The 24,724-nt window shown below is 35.2% G+C and overlaps 1 protein-coding gene across 1 annotated transcript in view; it reads right to left on the reverse strand.

Annotated features, from left to right (window-relative positions):
* Positions 1 to 24,724, reverse strand: part of LOC111028956 — a 126,350-nt gene that overhangs the window by 17,233 nt on the left and 84,393 nt on the right. Inside the window, exons 77-127 of the mRNA XM_022307751.1 lie at positions 24,388 to 24,717; positions 24,008 to 24,319; positions 23,618 to 23,950; positions 23,231 to 23,545; positions 22,852 to 23,163; positions 22,462 to 22,791; positions 22,090 to 22,398; positions 21,708 to 22,022; positions 21,226 to 21,552; positions 20,836 to 21,153; positions 20,469 to 20,777; positions 20,077 to 20,403; positions 18,143 to 18,475; positions 17,756 to 18,070; positions 17,308 to 17,643; positions 16,910 to 17,215; positions 16,496 to 16,804; positions 16,112 to 16,432; positions 15,719 to 16,051; positions 14,991 to 15,638; positions 14,626 to 14,931; positions 14,247 to 14,561; positions 13,791 to 14,111; positions 13,344 to 13,670; positions 12,201 to 13,163; positions 11,797 to 12,102; positions 11,374 to 11,691; positions 10,949 to 11,278; positions 10,211 to 10,867; positions 9,842 to 10,150; positions 9,471 to 9,776; positions 9,086 to 9,406; positions 8,688 to 9,017; positions 7,974 to 8,621; positions 7,601 to 7,912; positions 7,235 to 7,540; positions 6,772 to 7,092; positions 6,367 to 6,699; positions 5,655 to 5,969; positions 5,260 to 5,595; positions 4,878 to 5,183; positions 4,509 to 4,814; positions 3,785 to 4,438; positions 3,395 to 3,709; positions 2,952 to 3,290; positions 2,544 to 2,849; positions 2,165 to 2,470; positions 1,751 to 2,071; positions 1,354 to 1,683; positions 486 to 800; positions 92 to 421 (exon numbers count right to left, since the gene is read on the reverse strand). Coding sequence (XP_022163443.1) covers positions 92 to 421; positions 486 to 800; positions 1,354 to 1,683; positions 1,751 to 2,071; positions 2,165 to 2,470; positions 2,544 to 2,849; positions 2,952 to 3,290; positions 3,395 to 3,709; positions 3,785 to 4,438; positions 4,509 to 4,814; positions 4,878 to 5,183; positions 5,260 to 5,595; positions 5,655 to 5,969; positions 6,367 to 6,699; positions 6,772 to 7,092; positions 7,235 to 7,540; positions 7,601 to 7,912; positions 7,974 to 8,621; positions 8,688 to 9,017; positions 9,086 to 9,406; positions 9,471 to 9,776; positions 9,842 to 10,150; positions 10,211 to 10,867; positions 10,949 to 11,278; positions 11,374 to 11,691; positions 11,797 to 12,102; positions 12,201 to 13,163; positions 13,344 to 13,670; positions 13,791 to 14,111; positions 14,247 to 14,561; positions 14,626 to 14,931; positions 14,991 to 15,638; positions 15,719 to 16,051; positions 16,112 to 16,432; positions 16,496 to 16,804; positions 16,910 to 17,215; positions 17,308 to 17,643; positions 17,756 to 18,070; positions 18,143 to 18,475; positions 20,077 to 20,403; positions 20,469 to 20,777; positions 20,836 to 21,153; positions 21,226 to 21,552; positions 21,708 to 22,022; positions 22,090 to 22,398; positions 22,462 to 22,791; positions 22,852 to 23,163; positions 23,231 to 23,545; positions 23,618 to 23,950; positions 24,008 to 24,319; positions 24,388 to 24,717 — 18,246 coding nt within the window. The remainder of the gene's footprint in view (positions 1 to 91; positions 422 to 485; positions 801 to 1,353; positions 1,684 to 1,750; positions 2,072 to 2,164; positions 2,471 to 2,543; positions 2,850 to 2,951; positions 3,291 to 3,394; positions 3,710 to 3,784; positions 4,439 to 4,508; positions 4,815 to 4,877; positions 5,184 to 5,259; positions 5,596 to 5,654; positions 5,970 to 6,366; positions 6,700 to 6,771; positions 7,093 to 7,234; positions 7,541 to 7,600; positions 7,913 to 7,973; positions 8,622 to 8,687; positions 9,018 to 9,085; positions 9,407 to 9,470; positions 9,777 to 9,841; positions 10,151 to 10,210; positions 10,868 to 10,948; positions 11,279 to 11,373; positions 11,692 to 11,796; positions 12,103 to 12,200; positions 13,164 to 13,343; positions 13,671 to 13,790; positions 14,112 to 14,246; positions 14,562 to 14,625; positions 14,932 to 14,990; positions 15,639 to 15,718; positions 16,052 to 16,111; positions 16,433 to 16,495; positions 16,805 to 16,909; positions 17,216 to 17,307; positions 17,644 to 17,755; positions 18,071 to 18,142; positions 18,476 to 20,076; positions 20,404 to 20,468; positions 20,778 to 20,835; positions 21,154 to 21,225; positions 21,553 to 21,707; positions 22,023 to 22,089; positions 22,399 to 22,461; positions 22,792 to 22,851; positions 23,164 to 23,230; positions 23,546 to 23,617; positions 23,951 to 24,007; positions 24,320 to 24,387; positions 24,718 to 24,724) is intronic.

The following is a 24,724-nucleotide window of genomic DNA, read 5'->3' on the forward strand; positions in this document are numbered from 1 at the left end:
TATTTAATTTAATTTGTGGAAAATATAAATATATAATTATGTATTTACTAGGAATAAATTATAATAAATGCATCACTTATATGATACTCACGTTCTGGTTTGATGTAACAGCTCAAAAACGGATCTCCAGAATATCCTTCTGGACAAATGCACATTGGAATATGGTTTAGAACCTGACAATGGGCATTCATACCACAAGAACCTGGACATGGATCTCTACATTTTTCTCTAATGCACGCCACATTACTTGGACAATCAGCATTGATTGTGCACTCTGGTTTACAATTTGGTGGAGATCCTATGTAAGATGGTAGGCATGTACACGAAGGAGAACCCCCGTAATTTTGACATTGGGAATAGGCGCCACATGGTGATGGTATGCACGGATTTATCGGTGGTTGAGGTTGAGGTTCTGGAGAATCTATATAAATAATTATTTGTTTAGAAACTTTCATAATAATAATGAATTAATTATATTTAGGTACTTTGTATTGGATAGCAAATAGAAAATGGATCTCCTGTGAATCCTGAATTGCATATGCACAATGGACTATGATTTACAACTCTGCAATTTGCACTTTGTCCACATACTCCTGGACAAGGATCTACACATTTCTTGTTTACACATGCTAAATTTGTTTGGCATTCTGCACTAGTTGTACATTCAGGACGACACATAGGTGGATTTCCGATGAAGGATGGTAAACAAGAACATACGGCTTGATTGTTTAATTCTCTGCATTGACTATTTGGACCACATGGTGATGGAGTACACGGGTATATTGGTTCCATTTGAGTAACTGAAATCAAATAAATGTATGTTATTTACACAAAAATCAATAACAGAATGGTAAATATTATAAGGGAATTCCTGATACATATTTTAAAATTTTTGAACCAAGAAACAAATATTTTTACTAATTAAATCGAAAAAAGTTAACAATCTACAATGTCAAATAGTTTTAGTATTTTAAAAATTTGATCGACTATAGAAAATTATTATATTTAGGTAACAGTGGAATTTTATACGATGACTTTTTGAAAACGATAAAAATATAAAATCCATTTTAATAAAAATCTTATAATTAAAGCCGAGTAAATATTTTCTGTTTTCCTGATATTTAAAAAAAGTAAATTCTATTTTACTATTGTTAAAAAAGTAGTGTTTAGTTAAAGTACTTTATCAAATTATATCAAATTCGTTATCATGTTTGATCAGCTTAGAGTCTAATCTCAAGTAATATTATTATGAATTTCTCACTAGCTTGTAAAAATGAGTATAATATTTTATTTTCTTATGAAAAAGTTGAACTAAATATGCCTAAATAAATAAAAATAAAATAACGAACTTACTTTGTGGTGTTATGAAATTGCAGGATTGGTATGGATTACCCGTGTAACCTGGATTACAAACGCATGATGCCACGTGATAAACCACTTGACAATCTGCATTCAAACCACAGTTTCCAGGACAAGGATTTTGACATTTGTATTGTATACAAGCTTTACTAGGTGAGCAGTCTGTATTAACAATACACTCTGGTCTACAACCCTCATACGGATTTCCGAAATATCCAGGCAAACAGCTGCACGAGCCCGCATTATTTTGTTCTCTACATTGAGCATTCGCTCCACATGGGGACGGGGTGCAAGGATGTGGATCATCTCTAATTACAACTGCATCTGAAAAAACATTATAATCGATTAAATATATTAACTTATGAACTGTGCTATATTTTATGAAAAATACCTTGTTGAACCACACATTGAACCATTGGATTTCCAGTGTAACAATGTATGCAGTAACACATCGGAGAATGACTGATAACGCGACATAAGGAATTCTCTCCACATAATCCAGGACAAGGATCTTTACATTTCATATTGATACAAGCCAAATTATATGAACATTCACTGTTACTAACACATTCAGGTCGACAATTTGGCGGTGATCCAATATATTCAGGCAAGCATGAACACGATGGAGACGTTCCTTGAACTTGACATTGCGAATATGGACCACATGGCGAGGGAACACATGGGTTTCGAACTGGTTCATCTTCAATAACCGCTAAAGTGAAAAAAAAAACAATTTTTGTAATCATTCATTATTAATTAGGTATAGTTTATAATTTTGGTATTTGTAATATTATTAATAACTTACGTATTTGACTACATTGCACAAATGCATTGCCTGTGAAGCCAGGAGGACAGCTGCATATCGGATTATGATTAACAACATGGCATTTAGCACTAATTCCACATGTTCCAGGGCAAGGATCTCGGCATTTTTGATTACTACAAGCTTTACTCAAAACGCAATCCGAATTAACCGTGCATTCTGGATGGCAGGTTGGTGGAGATCCGATATATCCAGTTATGCAAGAACAAATACTTTGTTGATTTATTTCTTGACAAATGCTGTTTGGACCACATGGTGAAGGATTACAGTAGTCATGTACCACAGAAACTAAAAATAAACAGATAAATATAAATATAAATTAAAAACTACCAAGCTTATTAAATATAATGTTATTTAATACTTTGCTGTGGTCGACAATCTATAAATGCATTTCCGGACATTCCTTCGGGGCATCTACACATTGGAATATGGTTATACACATCACAGATTGCATTATGAGCACACGTTCCTGGACACGGATCTTTGCATTTATATTTTATGCAGGCTTTATTTCTAGGACATTCATCGTTTATTATACATTCAGGTCTACATCCAACATAAGGATCTCCTTGATATTCTGGCAGGCAAGTGCATTTGCCATCGTTACAATTTGCGTTTGAACCACACGGTGATGGGTAGCATGGATCAATATTTGGTATTTCTGGATCTAGTAATTATAAAATTATTTTAGCGATATAGAATTGTTTTAAAATAAATGTGTAATATGCAATAACATATTTGTTTATTATTTGTTTCACAATATACTAACCATTTTGTGGTGGTTTTAGCATACATGAATTGAATGGGTCTCCTATATATCCACTTGGACAGTAACAATTAGGTGTATGATTGTTAACGGTACAAATTGCTCCAACACCACAAGAGCCAGGGCAAGGATCTTTACATTTTTCATTTATACAAGCTTTATTGCTAGGACATTCAGCACTAATAACACACTCTGGCCTGCAATTGGGTGGAGTGCCTATGTATTGAGACAAACAAGAACAAGACGGATAACCTCCTTGGTCGCGGCATATTGAATATAATCCACAAGGATTTGGAATACACGGATTCGAGGGTTCTGGTGGAGTTTGCAGTATTTGAGGCTCTGAAAAATAATTAAATATATAATTTGTATTTGAATTAAGTATTTTATGAGAAAAGGAAATACATTTTTAATAATAAATGAAGTGATGAAAGTTATTTATTTACTTGGTAGTGGATAACATTGAGAGAATGGATTTCCAGTGTATCCTGAAGTACATGTGCAAATAGGACTATGGTTGATAGTTTGACAATTGGCATTATAACCACACATTCCAGGGCACGGATCTTTACATTTTTGTCCTATACAGGCTTTGTCACGATTACATTCAGTACTTATTACACATTCTGGCCGACAACTAGGAGGATTTCCAATATATTCTGGAAGACATGAACATATTGCTTGACCATTGAGTTCTCTGCATTGGCTATTTGGTCCACAAGGCGATGGACTGCATGGATTAGTCGGTTCAATTGTAGTTTCTAAAATTAAAAAATAAATACCATTAAAAAAGACTTACCTAAGTTTTATAGTTCATAAAAAAATAATTTAATTACGTTGTGGTGGGATAAATGAACAATATCTGAACGGATCCCCAGTATATCCATTGGAACAAGTACACATGGGCACATGGTTAATTGTTTGACATTCAGCATTTTGACCACATAGCCCTGGGCAAGGATCTTCACATTTATTTCTCCTGCAAGCTTCATTTTGTGGACAGTCTGAATTAACCACACATTCAGGCATGCATCCTCTATATGGATCACCAAAGTATTCTGGTAAACATGTGCATGAACCAGCACCGTTTTGCTCTTTGCATACTGCATTTGAACCACAAGGTGATGGTTGGCATGGATTGATATATTCTTGAGGAACTGGTTCAGCAAGTTGTACATTGCATTGTATTATTGGATTTCCAGTATAACCAGATAAACAATAACATTGTGGGGCGTGACTAATAACTCTGCATTCTGCATTCTGGCCACATGATCCTGGGCATGGATCTCGGCATTTCATGTTTATACATGCTAAATGATATGGACATTCACTGTTGATAATACATTCTGGTTTACAATTTGGAGGAGAACCGATAAATTGAGGTAAACAAGAGCATGATGGTTGACCTCCAATGTCTTGACATTGGGCATTGAATCCACATGGTGATGGTACGCAAGGGTTTTCATTGACTTCTTCCACTGGAGCCGCTTCTAAATATGTATAATTATATATAACATGGAACACTAGAATATTGTTTTCAGTTAATTATTTTATTCTTACGGATTGGATGACAGTGGACAAAAGCATTTCCTGTATATCCTGATGGACAATTGCATATTGGACTATGGTTAATAACTTGACAGTTAGCTCCTATTCCACATGTTCCAGGACATGGATCTTTACATTTTTGATTATTACAAGCTTCATTTTGAATACAATCAGAATTAGTAGTACATTCTGGTCTACACAGAGGAGGCGATCCAATGTAATTTGATATACATGAACATACAGCATGATTATTGATTTCTCTACATTGACTATTAGATCCACAAGGTGAAGGGTTACATGGATACACTTGAGATTGAACTACATAGAAAAATATTTAATTAATTATTGTATTGATTTAATATAATATAATTGGTATATTACTTTCAACTGGTTTGCATTGAATGAAAGCATTTCCAGACATTTTTTCAGGGCATCGACACATCGGTATATGATTATATACATCACAAATAGCATTTTGTCCACAAATTCCAGGACAAGGATCTTTACATTTATTTTTAATACAAGCTTCTTTTTGAGTACAATCATTATTTATAACACATTCAGGTCTACATCCCATGTATGGATTTCCTTGATATTCTAATAAACAAGTACATACACCGTTATTACACTCTGCATTATAACCACAAGGTGACGGATTACACGGATCACTGTTCTCTACTGGAATATCTAAAATGTTTAAGCAATAATTGTATTTTAATGTTTTATAGATTACTTGTATCTCAATTTAATTGTAGCCACTTACTTTCTTGTGGTTTAGAATAGCAACTAGTAAAAGGATCACCAATCATACCAAATGGACAAACACACATAGGGGTATGATTCATGACATTACATTCAGCATTATAACCACATGACCCCGGACACGGATCTCTACAATGTTCACTTATACATGCTTTGTTAGATGGACATTCTGAGTTCATAACACATTCTGGTCTACAATTTGGTGGGCTTCCAATGTATTGAGAAAGACAACTACATGATGGAACTCCTTGGTTATCATGGCATTGTGAATATGGACCACAAGGTGATGGTATGCAAGGGTTAACATATTCAGTAGGCACATATTGAGGCAGTGGCACTAAAAATATGTGTAACGTAAATATGAAGGTATTAAAAAGAAAATGAGGTAGTAATTACTTGGTATTGGGAAACAATGAGTGAATGGATCCCCAGTGAATTTGGGTCGACAAGTACAAATTGGGCTATGATTTATGACTTTGCAATCAGCATTTTTTCCACAAATATTAGTGCATGGGTAAGAACACTTTTGGTTTATACATGCTTGATAACTGTTACATTCTGAACTCATTACACATTCTGGTCTACACCCTGGGGGACTTCCAATGAATGTAGGCAAACACGAACATATTGCTTGGTTATTAATCGATTTACATTGACTATTTGGTCCACAAGGTGACGGATAACATGGGTTTATCAGTTCTATTGGAGCATCTAAAAGTAAATAAAAATAAAATGTTGAATATAATTTCAATAAAATACTTAAAATTAAAAACATAATCTAAAAATAAAAATATAATAAATGGTTTTATATACTTCCATAAATTTAATGACATTTTTGTATTACATATTGTGTATTTACAAGAGTTAAAAGACTTAAACAGTTAACCCGTTTTATAATGCTCAAACTAGAATCGATAATTATTTTGATATCAGTTAATTATCAAATACCACAGATAACTTCATCTTATATCTCAATCAACTTAACAATAAGATAGGATTTTTTTATTTTTAATATTTTATGTAGGTTGTTTAGGATTGTTTAATCCATTCATGTATGCAATAAACTCATTTCATTTTTATATATAGGATACACTAAAAAAATATTTACCTTGTGGTGGTACAATAACTGAACAATATTTGAATGGGTCACCGTTATAACCATTTAAACAAGTACAGACTGGTAAATGGTTAACGACATGACATTCTGCATTTTGACCACATGTTCCTGGACACGGATCTCTACACTTATTCATCATACAGGCTTTGTTAGAAACGCAATCAGAATTAATTGTACATTCTGGTCTACAGCTCTCATACGGATTGCCTATATATTCTGGTAGGCAAGTACATGATCCTGCTCCATTTTGTTCTTTACATACTGCATTCACACCACATGGTGATGGCACGCATGGATTAATATATTCTTGAGGTATAGGATCTGCTGTACAATCAATTATAATTAATACACCAAAATTAGATGAATAGCTGTAAAAATTATTATATGATATTATACCTTCTTGAACTGAACAGAATATAAATGGATTTCCAACATAACCTTGTTGACAATGACAAGTAGGAGCGTGACTTAAAACTTGACATATAGCATTGACTGCACATGACCCTGGACAAGGATCTTTACATTTCATATTCATACATGCTTTGTTATAGGGACATTCGCTATTAGTGACACATTCGGGTTTGCAATTTGGAGGAGACCCAATGAACTCAGGCAAACATGAACAAGAAGGCATGTCTCCTTTTACTTGACATTGCGAATTAGGTCCACATGGTGTTGGGACACATGGGTTGCCCACTATCAATGGTGCATCAGCAGCTAAATTAAAATTGTTTAATTAATTGTTTATTGAAAGCTGAGAACTTAAAACGCATTTCAATAAATTATCTACTTATAATGCGAAGTAATTATTTATAATTAAGTTGTCTGATATACTTTATGTCATGTTTTTTGTACTTACGAATTTGGTAGCAATTCATAAATGCATTTCCAGTATATCCTGTTGGACAGCTACATATAGGACTGTGACTTATAACTTGGCATTTAGCATTTACGCCACAAGTTCCTGGACACGGGTCAATACATTTTTGATTGGAACATGCTTGATTTTGTCTACAGTCTGAACTTGAAATACATTCAGGACGGCATAATGGTGGTAACCCAGTATATCCCATTACACATGAACAAACTGCTTGTTTATTAACTTCCCGACATTGACTAAATGGTCCACAAGGGGATGGTTTACATGGCTCAAATATCTCAGGTTCTAAACAAAAGAAGTATGTTTATTATTAGTGAAAAAAAATAGTTAGTAGTAAATACATACCATTTTGTTGTGGACTGCAAAAAACAAAAGCATTGCCTTGCATTCCTTCTGGACAACGGCACATTGGTATATGATTATAAACATCACAAATAGCATTTTGTCCACAAATTCCAGGGCACGGATCTATACATTTATTTTTTATACATGCTTTGTTTCGTGGACAGTCATCATTTAGTACACATTCAGGTCTACATCCAGTGTATGGATCTCCCTGGTATTCACTCAAGCATGTGCATACACCATTATTACACTGAGCATTTGGACCACAAGGTGATGGATTACATGGATCTGAGTAGACTGGAGCTTGAATTACTAATAAAAATAATATATAAAAATAACTATTTACACATAATATTTAAATATTGTTAAATACCTGGCTTTATGTCACATTTCGTAAACGGATTTCCTTCGTATCCCTCTGGACAAGTACACATAGGTGTATGGTTAATTACATTACATTGAGCACCCCAGCCACATGATCCTGGACATGGGTCTTGGCATTTTTCTCTAATACAAGCTTCATTGCTAGGACATTCGGAATGCATAATGCATTCTGGTCTACAGTTTGGTGGTGACCCAATATATTGAGCCAAGCACGAGCATGATGGGGTACCTCCATTGTCTTGGCATATAGCATAGGCTCCACAGGGTGATGGTATGCATGGGTTTACATAGACAGGTTCATTTTGCGGTGGTGGTAGTGGTGGAGGAATAGCATAACAATGTGAAAATGGATCTCCAGTATACCCAGGAGTGCACGAACACACTGGGCTATGGTTGAATACCCTGCAGTTAGCATTTTGTGCACAACGATCTTGACATGGGTTTTTACATTTTTGATTAATACAAGCAAGACTTGCTGAACATTCTGCGTTCAATACACATTCTGGGCGACATCCGGGAGGACTACCTATATAGTTTGGTAAACACGAACAAACTGCTTGCTGATTTATTTCTCGACATTGACTATTTGGTCCACAAGGAGATGGTGTACATGGATAAATTGGCTGTACTTCAGTTTCTATAGAAAAAAAAAAAAATCGTATATTAATAACAATTAAATGGTGTCTGCTAAAGTGTTAATTACGTTGTGGTGGTATGACATGGCAGTATCGGAATGGGTCTCCGGTATATCCATTGTAACATGTACATGTCGGTGAATGATTAATTACTTGACATTCAGCATTTTGAGCACATGTTCCAGGGCATGGATCTTTACATTTATTATTAATACATGCTTTGTTAGACTGACATTCGGCATTTACAATACATTCAGGCTTACACCCTTCGTACGGATTTCCAAAGTATTCAGGTAGACAAGAACAAGATCCGGCTCCGTTTTGTTCTTTACAAATGGCATTCATGCCACACGGAGATGGCTCACAAGGATTTAAATACTCTTGTGGGTTAGGATCAGCTAAAAATACGTACTTATTATTATACATATCCCGGTAAAAAATAAAGTCAATATTGAGTTCAATTTACCTTGAACTGTTGTGCATTCAGTATACGGGTTTCCAGTATGTCCAACAGGGCATGTGCATCTTGGTGTATGACTTATTACTCTACATTCAGCACTTGGGGCACAGGCTCCAATGCAAGGATTTTTGCATTTCATGTTTATGCAGGATAAGTGAATTGGGCATTCACTATTACTTACACACTCAGGTTTACAATTTGGAGGTGAGCCAATAAATTCAGATAAACAAGAACATGAAGGCGATTCACCTTGCACTTTACATTGCGAATTTGGTCCACAAGGCGATGGAATACATGGATTTCCAACAGGTTGAGGGATATCAGCAGCTATAAAAAATTAATACAATTTTAATAGTTATCTCATTATAAATATTTAATTATATGTTCTTACGTTTCGGGTAACACCGAACAAATGGATTTCCCGTAAAACTGGGTATGCAACTACAAATTGGGCTGTGATTGATAACCTGGCATTTTGAGTTCACACCACATACCCCAATGCACGGGTCAATGCATTTTTGATTAGAACATGCTTTATTACTATTACAATCTGAGTTTACGGTACATTCAGGTCGACATGATGGTGGAACTCCCATATATCCAACTATACAAGAGCATACGGCTTGACTATTTATTTCTTTACAGTGACTGTTGGGTCCACATGGTGATGGATAACAAGGATGAATATCGATTGGCGCTAAAATTTATTTAAACGAGTGTTAGTTTTAATTGATTGGAACTGATAAAGTGGCATAGTTTTACCTTGTAGTAATGCTGAACATCTAACAAATGCATTTCCTTCTGTTCCTTCCGGACAGCGGCACATTGGTATATGGTTATAAACATCACATATAGCATTTTCACCACAGGTGTCTTTACAGGGATTCATACATTTATTACGAACACAAGCCTTGTTTCTGGGGCAGTCATTGTTAATTACACATTCTGGTCTACATCCTGAGTATGGATCTCCAAAGTATTCATTGATACATGAACATTGGCCATTATTACATACAGCGTTTGATCCACATGGAGATGGATTACATGGGTCTTTTTCAACAGGTTCTGGAACTAACAAACATTGTCATTTGGTATTTTATATTTTAATTTGTTTTTTTTAGAGTCACTTACTGTCTTGTACTGGTTTTATATAGCACGATGTGAAAGGATCTCCAATAAAGCCTTCACGACATACACAATTTGGAGTGTGGTTTATAACATTGCAGTATGCATCAATACCACAAGATCCTGGACATGGGTCTTGACATCTCTCTCGAATACATGCTAAATTGCTGCGACAGTCATTGTTTAACACACATTCAGGTCTACAATTTGGTGGACTACCGAAATATTGTGATAAACATGAACATGATGGTGCCCCACCAATATCTCTGCATTCTGAATATAAACCACATGGAGATGGAACACATGGATTTGTGTAAATAACTTGATCTTGCTGTGGTGGCGGTGGTGGTGGGATTAAATAACAGCGCGAGAATGGATCGCCTTGATACCCGAGTTGACAGGAACATATTGCGTTATGTTTTATAACTTTGCAAATAGCATTTGAACCGCAAGGTCCAGGACATGGGTTGACACATTTTTGATTCACGCATGCGTGAATATCACTGCATTCAGAACTTAATACACATTCAGGTCTACAACCAGGAGGACTTCCATGATACGAAGGGAGACATGAACAAACAGCTTGTCCATTTATTTCTTTACATTGACTATTAGGTCCGCATGGTGATGGAACACAAGGAGCATAGGGCTCAGACTGCACAACTAAATATGAAATAATATTTTTAGGTTAATAATAGAACAGATAAGAACATCGATGTAATTTATTTAAAATATTTTTCTTACTTTGAGGAGGAATCAAATTACAGTATTTGAAAGGATCTCCTGTGTAACCATTATAACATGTGCACATAGGAAGATGATTTATTACTAAACACTCTGCGTTTGGTCCACAAGATCCAGGACAAGGATTTTGACATTTATTTCGAATACATGCTTTATTAGACGCGCAGTCAGTATTAAGTGTGCATTCATATCTGCATCCATCATAAGGATTTCCTTCAAATCCAGGGAGACAACTACATGAACCAGCTCCATTTTGTTCTTTACAAACAGCATTAGTACCACACGGAGAAGGCTCACACGGAGATAAATACTCAGTGGGTACTGGGTCAGCTAAATAATTACAATGACAATATTAATGAATATTTTTCACAAAAAATTCAAATTTTTACAATGAAAGAATAAATTAGGTATACAATATTATTTACCTTGTTGAATATAACATTGTATAAATGGATCACCAACATAACCAGATAAACATGAACATCTAGGTACATGACTAACTACTTGACAAATAGCATTTTGACCACAAGATCCTGGACATGGATCTTTACATTTCATATATACGCATGCTTTGTTATAGGAGCATTCACTGTTGCTAATGCATTCTGGTTTGCAATTTGGTGGCGATCCGATAAATTCGGGTAAACATGAACAAGATGACGTGTCTCCTTTAACTTGGCATTGTGAATTAGGTCCACAAGGCGATGGTACACATGGGTTTCCCACAGGTTCAGGAAGTGCCACTAAAAATCAATACAAACAAATTGAATTACAGAAATCATTTTTTTGATTATAAAATTAAATTTAGTACTTTATATTTCTGGATTATTGATTTTGTATTAACTTACACACGGCATGGCAGCGTACAAATGGATCACCAGTCATGCTTGGTGGACAGCTACATATAGGGTTATGATTTATAACCTGGCATTTAGCTCCAACACCACAAGTTCCTATACATGGATTTCTACACTTTTGGTTTGAACAAGCTTCGGTCAAATAGCAATCCGCATTAATTGTGCATTCTGGTCTACAAGATGGTGGGCTACCGACATATCCCACGATACAAGAGCATACCGCTTGATTGTTCATTTCCCTACATTGACTATTAGGTCCGCAAGGTGATGGATTACATGGCTGATTAATAATTGGATCTAAAAAATTAAAAAATGGTTAAAAGAAATTCAAAACATTTAATATTCTTATATTATTTGCATTGATATTCAATAATATATAATATGTGTGCACCAACCTTGTAATATTGGTTGACATTGAGTAAAGGCGTCACCTGCTAATCCTTCTGGACATCGACACATGGGTATATGATTATATACTTCACAAATGGCATTGTAGCCACACGTTCCTGGACATGGATTTACACATTTATTTCGAATACAAGCTTTATCCCTTGAGCATTCGTCGTTAAGAACACATTCCGGTCTACATCCAGTATAAGGATCTCCATGGTATTCAGGGAGACATGTACAAAGCCCATTATTACAAATTGCGTTTGTACCACATGGAGATGGATTACATGGGTCTGTTTCTACGTCAGCAATGGGAGCTTGGGGTTTCAGATAGCAACTCACAAATGGATCACCAGTGTATCCATCAGGACATTGACAAATTGGAACGTGATTTAATACGTTACAAACTGCTCCAAGTCCACATGAACCAGGACACGGATCTCGACATTTCTCTTTCATACATGCACTATTGCTGGGACATTCTGCATTGATTGTACACTCTGGCCTACAATTTGGTGGGCTCCCGGTGTATTGAGGTTGACAACTACAGGAAGGATAATTTCCGTAGTTTCTACACTCAGAATATGGTCCACACGGTGATGGTACACAAGGATTTGTTAATATTGGTTCATCTTGTGGTGGTGGTAGTAACGGTGGAATAAGATAACATCTGGAGAACGGGTCTCCAGTATATCCAGGGCTACATGTACATATTGGTCGATGTTTGATAGTCTTACATTGTGTATTTTGACCACATTGTCCAATGCAAGGATCTATACAGTGTTGATTTATGCATGCAAGGTTTTGTGAACAATCCTGACTAATGAGACATTCAGGACGGCAATTTGGTGGACTTCCAATATAGTTTAATAGACATGAACATACAGCTTGGAAGTTGACTTCTCGACACTGACTGTGTGGTCCACACGGAGAAGGTGAACACGGGTTTATTGGTTCGTTTTGGATTGCTAAAAGTTATCAATAAGTTGTTTTAAATAATATTACTGTCCGAATAACATCTAGGAACGAAGAGTATTAGTTAAATTAAGTATGGGGAATAAAAGTGAGTCATATAATATAATTTTGGTTATGATAATACGATGAAAAATAAAAGATCTAAAGGTTAATAAAACACATAAATAACTTACGTGGAGTAGGAATTATGTTGCAATATTTATATGGATCTCCCGTGTATCCATAATTACATGAGCATGTTGGAGAATGGTTGTAAACGTGACAAATTGCGGATTGGGCACATGTTCCTGGGCATGGATCTAAGCATTTATTTCCCATACAAGCTTTATTCGATGGGCAATCAGTGTTTACTGTACACTCTGGTCTACAGAGTTCATAAGGATTTCCAAAATACTCTGGTAAACAACTACAGGATCCAGCACCATTTCGTTCTTTGCAAATAGCATTTGCTCCACAAGGTGATGGTACACAAGGGTTCAGAGTTTCTTCTATTGGTTCCGCTGTAATAAAATGAACGCATAACAACAATAATAAATATACAATTATCTGATAAAACAATTAAATTAAAATAACAATTTTGCTTAACAATTATTTTCGGTATACTTCTATTTTATATTTACCTTGTTGTATTGTGCATTGAGTGAAAGGATCTCCAATATACCCGGGATAGCAGATGCACTGAGGAGAGTGGCTGACGACGTTACACTGTGCGTTTTGTCCACAGGTTCCAGGACAGGGATCTTTACATTTCATATTTTTACATGCTAAATGATATGGACATTCTCCATTACTTATACACTCGGGTTTGCAGTTTGGAGGTGAACCAATAAAGTCAGGTAAACAAGAACATGAAGGCGACTGTCCTTTAACTTGACATTGCGAATTGGGTCCACACGGAGAAGGAACACACGGATGTTCTATAGGTATTGGGTCTTGAACCGCTAAAAAATAATTCAAAAAAGCAATCGTATAGATACATTTTTAAACCTTAAGCAATAAAATAGTTGCATACATATTATCAAGTAATTAAAAAAAAATAATTTAAATAGTATTAAACCGCTATTATTTTGACTTACGTATTGGACGGCAATTAGAGAATGGAATTCCTGTTTGACCTGGAGGACAACTACAGATAGGTTTATGGTTATAAACACGGCAGATTGCTCCTATTCCACAAACACCAGGACATGGATCATGACATTTTTGGTTTGAACATGCTTCGTTTAAGTTACAATCAGAATTGATTGTGCATTCTGGTCTACACGATGGTGGTACTCCCAAATAGCCGATTGTACATGAACATACAGCTTGTCCATTAATTTCTCGGCATTGGCTGTTAGGTCCACAGGGCGATGGATAGCATGGATTTACGTTCGTTACCGGGATAACATCTATTAAATAAGAATAAATTATAGAAATTTAAGCTGTATGTTTCATATTTATTTTTAAACTCACCTTGTTGTATCAAACAATTGATAAAAGCATTTCCATACATTCCATCAGGACATCTACACATTGGTATGTGATTATAAACTTCACAGATAGCATTTGTTCCACAGGTTCCAGGACATGGGTCTTTGCATTTATTTTTTATGCATGCTTTGTTTCTGGGACAATCATTATTTAGTACACATTCAGGTCTGCATCCAGAGTATGGATCACCTTGGAATTCAGGTTTACATTTACAAACGCCATTATAGCAATCAGAATTAGGACCGCAAGGCGATGGATTACATGGGTCTGAATACACTGGTTCTGGAACTGCATAAATTGATTAGTAAGTTTAATTTAAAAAAATATTATGATGTATTGTAATTTACCATCCATGGGTTTTGGCCTGCAATTTTCGAAAGGATTGCCTTCATAGTTATCAGGACACAAGCAAATTGGTGTATGGTTTACTACATTGCATAATGCATTTATACCGCATGATCCAGGACACGGATCTTGACATTTTTGTTTCATACATGCTTTATCTCTGGGGCATTCTGCATTTATTGTACATTCAAAACGGCAATTTGGAGGACTTCCGATGTATTCAGCTAAACATGAACACGATGGATAACCATTCTGTTCTCTACACTGAGAATAAGGACCACATGGCGATGGAACGCATGGGTTTACATAGACCGGATCGAATTGTGGTGGAGGTAGAGGTATTTGATAACAGCGAATAAATGGATCTCCAGTAAAACCGTTGATACACGAACACACTGGACTGTGATTGATAACTTTACAGTTTGAATTTTGTCCACATGGTTCAGGACAAGGATTTGCACACTTCTGTTTTATACACGCCATACTTGAAGCACACTCTGAATTTGTTACACATTCTGGTCTACATCCAGGCGGGCTCCCTACGTACGCCGGAAGGCATGAGCAAACAGCTTGATGGTTGATTTCTCGACATTGACTATTTGGTCCACACGGAGAAGGCGAACATGGATTAATTGATTCGATTTCAGTTTCTATTAAAAATAATCGGATATATATATAAGTAAATTAATTTAGTTCCAAATGATAATGTTATTAACGTGTATCAACATACGTTGTGGACGAGGTATTTGATGGCAGTATCTAAATGGATCGCCAGTATATCCTTGATAGCAAGAACACATTGGTAAATGATTTACTACTTGACATTCAGCATTTTGACCACATGTTCCTGGACAAGGATTTTTACACTTGTAATTAGAGCATGCTTTGTTTGACGCACAGTCTGTATTCAATACACATTCTGGTCGACATCCTTCGTATGGATTTCCATAGTATTCAGGTAAGCATGTGCATGAACCAGCTCCATTTTGCTCTTTACATATTGCATTTGTTCCACATGGGGATGGTACACATGGATTTAAATACTCTTGTGGTATTGGATCGGCTGAATAGAAAAGTATAATTAATTTAAGACGATAAAAATTATTTCGTATTGTCATTTTACCTTGTTGTACAATACATTGTGTGAACGGATCTCCTACGTATCCAATTGGACATTTGCATATTGGCGAATGGCTGACTACATGGCATTCAGCATTTGGTGCACAGGAACCTGGACAAGGATCTTTACATTTCATATTGGCACAAGCTAAATTATATGAGCACTCGCTATTGGTGATACATTCGGGCTTGCAATTTGGAGGCGATCCGATGAAATTAGGTAGACATGAGCATGATGGTGATTCACCTTGAACTTTACACTGAGAATTGGGTCCACAAGGAGATGGAATGCAAGGATTACCAACGTATTGTGGTAAATCGGCCGCTACATTTTAAATGTAATTATTAATAATATTCTTTTAAATATATTTTTTTTTGGATTACATACGTTTATTATAACATCTTGTAAATGGATCACCAATCAAGCCCGGTGGACAACTACAAATTGGATTGTGATTTATGACTTGACATTTTGCACTAATTCCACAAATGCTAGGACATGGATTTCGACACTTTTGATTTGAACAAGCTTCGCTCAGACCACAGTCAGAATTTATTGTGCATTCAGGTCTACATAAAGGTGGCGCGCCCAAGTATCCAGATATGCATGAACACACTGCTACACCGTTCATTTGTCTACATTGGCTATTTGGTCCACAAGGAGATGGAGCACATGGATTGATAACTTCAACGGATGCTTTAATTATATAAATATATTTGTATTTATAATTATGTTATATTAAATATAATATTTAAACTAGGTTACTAGATTTATTTGTGTTAAATACTAAAGCTGTTTTACCTTGGATAGGTATGCATTGAATAAATGCATTTCCATTCATGCCTTGGGGACACGTACACATCGGAATATGATTGTAAACATTACAAATTGCACTTATTCCACAAGTTCCTTGGCATGGATTTTTACATTTATTATTGATGCAAGCTTCAATTATGGGACAATCTGTATTTAAAATACATTCTGGACGACAGCCAGAGTAGGGATCGCCTTGATATTCACTCAAGCAAGAGCAAATACCATTATTACATAATGCATTTGATCCACATGGTGATGGGTTACATGGATCATCATATTGTGGCTTAGGAGCTACAAATCAAAATTATTGAAATTGATTATTAATGCTTTCTTTAAGCGCCTAATCATACGAAATACAATCTATAGTGAAAAAAACTACTTACGAGATGTTGGTTTTATATAGCAACTGGTAAACGGATCTCCTGTGTAACCATCAATACAGGAGCATATTGGGTTGTGATTATAAACGTTGCAATTAGCATTAACACCACATGATCCAGGACATGGATCTTGGCATTTTTGCTTCATACAAGCCTTATCTTTCGGACATTCTTCGTTTATCGTACATTCTGGTCTACAGTTTGGTGGGGAACCAATATAATTTTCTTGGCAAGAACAAGAAGGATATCCATTGGAATTCTTACAATATGAGTATAGTCCACATGGTGATGGTATACATGGGTTAACTGGTTCATTTTGGATTGGTGGTGATGGCAAGTCTGTTAAAATGAAAATTATATGATTTATAAAGATCACGTTTGAAGAATAAATAAGATTAGAGAAAAATATTTTTAAATACATAGTTAAATAATTAAGGAAAGTTAAACTTACATTGTATAGCATAACAGCTTGAAAATGGATCACCAGTAAATCCTTCTTTACATGAACATATGGGGCTATGATTTATTACTTTACATTTTGAATTAGACCCACAAGCATTTAAACAAGGGTCAACGCATTTTAAATTTCGGCAAGCTTTTGGTTTACCACATTCAGAGTTAACTACACACTCTGGTCTACAATTTGGAGGATTCCCCACGTATGATTGTAGACATGAACACACTGCTTGGTAATTGATTTCCTTACATTGACTGTTTGGCCCACATGGCGATGGAACACAAGGATTAATTGGATCCGCTTGTGGTTCTACACATATATTATGATTTTTATGATTTAATTACTATAAACAGTTATATTACACTTAATTATAGTACATACGTTGAGGTGGTGGAGCTGGGATGCAGTATTTATATGGATCACCAGTAAAACCTGGTATACAAGTACAAGATGGCAAATGATTAGTTACGTAGCATTCTGCGTTTTGACCACAAGTTCCAGCGCATGGATTTTGACATTTATTTTTCACACAAGATTTTTGAGGTGTACAGTCAGAATTTATAACACATTCTGGCCTACAGCCTTCGTATGGATTTCCATTATATTCTGGCAAACAACTACATGAACCAGCACCATTATACTCTTTGCAAACAGCGTTCATTCCACAAGGGGAAGGAATGCATGGGTTTAGAGGTTCTTGGTATACTGGTAACACTAAAATAATAATTTCAAAAATAATATTATTATTTGGAGATTAAGACACAAGAAGGTATTAAATAACTCTATTAGTAGTACTCACCATTTATTATAAATTTATTGTTATACAATTATTTAGTAAGCTCTAACTCTTCTTATACATCTGTTACATGATTAGTGATAGCTATTCAAAAATTGAGCAGATAATAAAATCAACATCGTTTTGGAAAGATTTACCTATGTTAGGTCTAAAACAATTATTATCATTGTATGGTAATACTTAAGGTATAAACAAATCGATAAGATTTTCTTACCTCTATATATTCTGAAAACATTTAGTTAATTCTTATAATTTAAGTACTAAGAATGACTTACCGATCTTAAATTTAACTAATAACAAACTAAACATATTCAACTTGAGATACTAAATATTAATTACTATTATATTTACTTACAGTTAAATACAATTAAGTATTATTATGTAACTTAATGCTTATCAGGCAGATATTAAGATTCAACGTCTCTAGCTTAAATATACAAAATAAAAACAGTATAAACATTGTATATTATGTTCTTTTGAATATTACTAAAAAATTACTTTTGCAATAAAATTTCATGAAAAGTATTTTTAAACAATCCTAAATTACATGCAAACATAAATAAATAATCTTATATACGTTTAAAAATGTACTGAAAATTTGAATAAAAATTTAGTGCATACAAAATTTTACGACTACAGAACAAAAGTCATAGTATATAGCTATAAAATTTAACATTCAAAGCTTAAGAAATGTATATACAATTTAACTTAAAATTATTAAATAGAACTCTTATCATGCTCACAAGATGCAACATCAAACATATATATTGATTTTAAACATATTTAATTCATTCTTTTCAAAATTTGTTCATGCACTAAGCAAATATTTTTTTTAAAAATTGTGTAAAACATATTATACTCGATTACAATTCAATGACAGCATGCCATCCATTTTAAGACTACATTACATTAATGTTCATGTGTGAATTACTTTAATGCTTATATTTTCATACCATTTTATTTATGATTAAACAATTTTATGATGTACTGTATATGTATAAATATTCTTTTTTTTTTTGGGGGGGGTAGTAGAGGAATGATATTATATTCTAGTTAAATTTATTTTATTAAATGACAGGTAAATGATTATATGAACTCATAAAGACTAATCTGCTCAACCGTTGATTAGGGGATAGTATTAATAATGGTAGTAATGTTTTAGATATTTTACTATACATTAGCTTTATTAATAAATGGGAAAAAATTTTAATGTTAAAAAAAAAAATGCTTAGCTTATCAAGTGATAGTGTCAAATTTGTGACTTTCATTATTAATGTTTAACATTTTAATACGGGGTATGGTATAAGTTATTTGTGGAACATTAATTTAAGTTATTGTGAACTTATATTGTATTTTTTTATTGTACGATATAAACCATAAATTAAAAATACATCAATAGGCACTAAAAACATATGTTAATGAAGCAAGCATTCAAAAAAAATGTGTTCATTTTTAATAATATAGCGTGTTTAAACTCAAATGCGCAAAGCATATTCATGCAAATATGTCAAAATCTTACCCGGGACTGATTGACAATATGTAAACGGATCTCCGGTAAATCCATTATTGCAGGAACACATAGGAGTGTGATTAATAACAGAACATGCAGCATTTGAGCCGCACGAACCAGGGCAAGGGTCTGTACACTTTTGATTAATACATGATAAATGGCTAGGACATTCTGGATTAATTGTACATTCCGGTCTACATGATGGTGGCGTTCCAACATAATTTGGCAAGCATGAGCACGCTGGTGCACCTCCGCGATCTCTACACTCAGAATTGGGTCCACATGGTGAAGGGACACACACATTAATTGGATCAGCTGATGGTGTTGGTCTTATTTCTGGAATAAGTTAATATAGTATTTAAAGTTTACTACTTACATATTTTATTCAATAAATATGTTACCTTGAATAGGATAACAACTTCTAAATGGATCTCCACTATGCTGTGGTGGACAAGTACAAATAGGACTATGATTCACTACTTTACAGTTAGCAAGATGGCCACAAGTTCCAGGACATGGATCACGGCATTTGCTCATGAGACATGCTTGAGTTAAAGGACATTCTGCACTAACAACACATTCTGGCCGACAAGAAGGTGGCGAACCGATCATACTATTTTGACATGAACAGACAGCGTGTCCTTCTACTACACGACAAACGCTGTTTGGCCCACACGGAGAAGGATTACATGGATCTCTAGATGGTTCATCTACAAGAATATTTGTATAATTAGTATTTTTTTTTTGTCTATATAATTTGATCTATACCTTGAACTTTAATGGGTCTGCATATAACAAATGCATCGCCAGCAGTACCAGTTGGGCAACTGCATGTTGGAATATGGTTAATGACATCACATATGGCTCCTTGACCACATGTACCCGGACAAGGATCCTGACACTTTTGGTTCAAACACGCTTTGTTCCTAGGACAATCCGTGTTCATTGTACACTCAGGTCGACAACCTATTAATGGATCTCCGAAATAGTTGGTCAGACATTGGCAAACTCCATTATAACATTGAGTATTGGAACCACAAGGTGATGGATTACATGGATCGGTAGGCGTGGCCAGTGTTGGTTGTACTAAAAATAATATTTTATAATTATAATGTTACATAATCAAATACATTGAGAATTATAAGTAAATTATTGTACCTGTTATTGGAATACATTGCGTAAATGGATCACCATTATGTCCAGCGATACATGTACAAGTTGGTATATGATTTTGAACTCTACAGTCAGTATTTAAACCACAAGAGCCATAACATGGATCTCTACATTTATCTGATATACAAGATAACATAGAAGGACAGTCAGAATTAACGGAACATTCGGGTCGACAGTTTGGTGGAGCACCGACATAATTTGTTCGACACGAACATGATGGTTGATTTCCCACTGGTCTGCACTCAGAATTTGGTCCACATGGTGAGGGAATACATGGGTTTGTAGGTATCACCGGTTCATCTAATGGTTTCACTATGTGATGTACAGCAAATTAATAATATACATAAATAATATATACACGGAGAGAGAGAGAGAGAGAGAGAGAGAGAAAACAAACAGAAACTAATATTACAGTTATTGATATTGGATTATACAGATAAAATAAAGATAATAAATTAATATCGAACCTGGTTGTGGATAACATCTAGTGAAAGGATCACCAATTAAACCAGGTGAACATGTGCAAATTGGACTATGATTAATAACTTCACAACGTGCATTTAGTCCACAGGTTCCTGGGCATGGGTCTGTGCATTTAAATTTATGACAAGCTCTATTCGATGGGCATTCATTATTTACGACACACTCTGGTCTACAATTTGGTGGAGTTCCTTGGTATTCTATTTGACAAGAACATACTCCTTGTTGGTTTACATTTTTACATTGGCTGTTAGGGCCACAAGGTGATGGATTACAAGGGTCATACACTGTTGCTTGAGTTGCTAGTAATATAAATATTTAACAATTTAAAAATATTATTCATCAAAAGATTAAAAATAAATATTTTACTTGGAGGTTGAGGTTGGCAGTACGTAAATGGATTTCCTATGTAACCAGATATGCAGTTGCAAGTTGGAACATGACTGATAACTGTACAAACAGCATCTACTCCACATACACCGGGACAAGGATCAACACATTTATTTCCAATACATGCCTTATTTGTTGGACAGTCTGAACTGTGAACACATTCAGGTCGGCAACCCTCGTATGGGTTTCCATAATAATCATTAATGCAAGAACAAGATCCAGCACCATCTTGTTGTTTACATATCGCATTTGCACCACATGGAGATGGTTCACATGGATTTAAATTTTCTAAATATGTAAAATAAATTTAGAAATCATTTAATTAAATGTATTTATGCAAAAGTAACATACCTTGTTGATATATACATTGAACAAATGGGTTTCCTGTAAATCCAGAGGGACATAGACACGAAACTGCATGATTAACAACTTGGCAATGAGCATCACTTCCACAAGATCCTGGACACGGATCCCTGCATTTATTGTTAATGCAAGCAAGAGTCGATGGACAATCTGGGTTTATTATACATTCTGGTCGACAATTTGGTGGAGCACCAATATATGATGGTAAACATGAACATGATGGGTTATTTCCCGAAGCTATACATTGAGAATTTGGACCACATGGTGAAGGCACACAGGGGAGTTTTGGTGGATCGTTTTGAGGTGGAAGAACTGGCTCTAAAAAATTCAAATAAATAAATAAGGTTAAAGGTAAATTAATAATTTATTAATATTTACTTTGTATTGTATAACAGCTTCGGAACGGATCTCCAGTTTGTCCTTCTCTACAACTGCAGATTGGACTATGATTAATTACTTCACATCTAGCTCCAGAACCACAAGCTCCTATACACGGGTTGATACATTTGGTGTTTACACATGCTTTGTCTGGATTGCATTCAGAGCTGACAATACATTCTGGGCGGCATGATGGTGGTGCACCAATGTAATTTGGTAAACATGAACACACTGCATGATTATTTGAGTTTCGACATTGGCTATAAGGACCACATGGTGATGGACTACAAGGGTCACTTGATACAGGAACATCTGAATAAATAAAAGAAACTTTTAATTTTAAGCCACTATTTATAATATTAAAATAATTGATTTTTACCATCTGGAACAGGTCGGCAGATTGTGAACGGATCTCCTGAATATTTGGTAGGGCATGAACAAATTGGAATGTGATTTACTACATCACAATTGGCACCTTGTCCGCAAGTTCCAATACATGGATCGCTACATTTATTTCTCATACATGCCTTGTCTCTAGAACATTCCGTATTCAACACACATTCTGGACGACAATTCTCATATGGGTTTCCTGTATATTCTGGCAAGCATTCGCAATTTCCATTTCCTTTGCAGATTGCATTTGGCCCACAAGGTGATGGATTACAAGGATCAGATGCTAATGGTCTCTCAGTAGCTTTTGTAAAAGTAAAAATTTATATTTATAAGAATTTAATAAAGTGTTTTAATCTAATAATATGTTACATACTTATTTGTATTTGTGTACAAAAGTCGAATGGATCTCCAGTTAGACCATTATTACAAGTACAAATTGGAATATGATTTAGTACATGGCAATTTGCATTTAATCCACATGAGCCAACACATGGGTCACGACATTTTTGGTTCATACAAGCCAATTGACTTGGGCATTCAGCACTTATAACACATTCCGGTCTGCATGAAGGTGGTGAACCAATAAAGTCTGGTAAACATGAGCAAACAGGGATTCCATTTTGTATCTGGCACTGTGAGTTAGGTCCACACGGTGTTGGATAACACGATGCTGGACGTTCGGTTACTGGTGGTGTTGGGGTAGTTGCTGAAAATAAATTTGAAAAATTATCTTATTTAATTATGGTTTATTTTTTATTCTTACGTATTAAAGCACAATGTGAGAACGGGTCGCCAGAATATCCAGCTGGGCATGCACATATTGGGTTATGATTTCGCACAGTACACAAGGCTTGAATACCACAAGTATTTGGACAAGGATCCAAACATTTTTGATTTGTACAAGCTTTGTCTAAAGGACATTCTGAACTGACAACACATTCAGGTCTACACACTGGTGGACTACCCATGTAATTTGGCAAACAAGAGCAAACGGCTTGATCGTTTATTTTACGACACTGGCTGTTAGGTCCACACGGGGATGGATGGCATGGGTCAATTGGCTCTCTCTGTGTTGCTATATTTACAATAATACAATTTTATTTATAATATATTTTTTAGCTCTAAAATACAAAAAATACTAACGGATGACTGGTATCGGACGACAAGAGGTAAATGGGTCTCCAGTATAAGATGGTGGACAAGAGCAAACAGGAATATGTTTCACAACTGTACATATTGCCTCAGAACCACATGTTCCTGGACAAGGATCTATGCATTTATAACCAATGCACGCCAAAGCCAAATTACAATCGTCGTTATTTTCACATTCTCTTCGACATCCCGTGTAAGGGTCACCAAAGAATCCCGTAGAGCACGTACAAGCGGCTACTCCATTTCGGTTGACACAATCAGAATTTGGACCACAAGGTGATGGATAGCAAGGATCTACGGCTTCTGGTGATCTTTCGGTAGCTATACA

The sequence above is a fragment of the Myzus persicae genome, unplaced genomic scaffold (assembly GCF_001856785.1).
Source record: "Myzus persicae strain clone G006 unplaced genomic scaffold, MPER_G0061.0, whole genome shotgun sequence".
NCBI lineage: Eukaryota > Metazoa > Arthropoda > Insecta > Hemiptera > Aphididae > Myzus > Myzus persicae.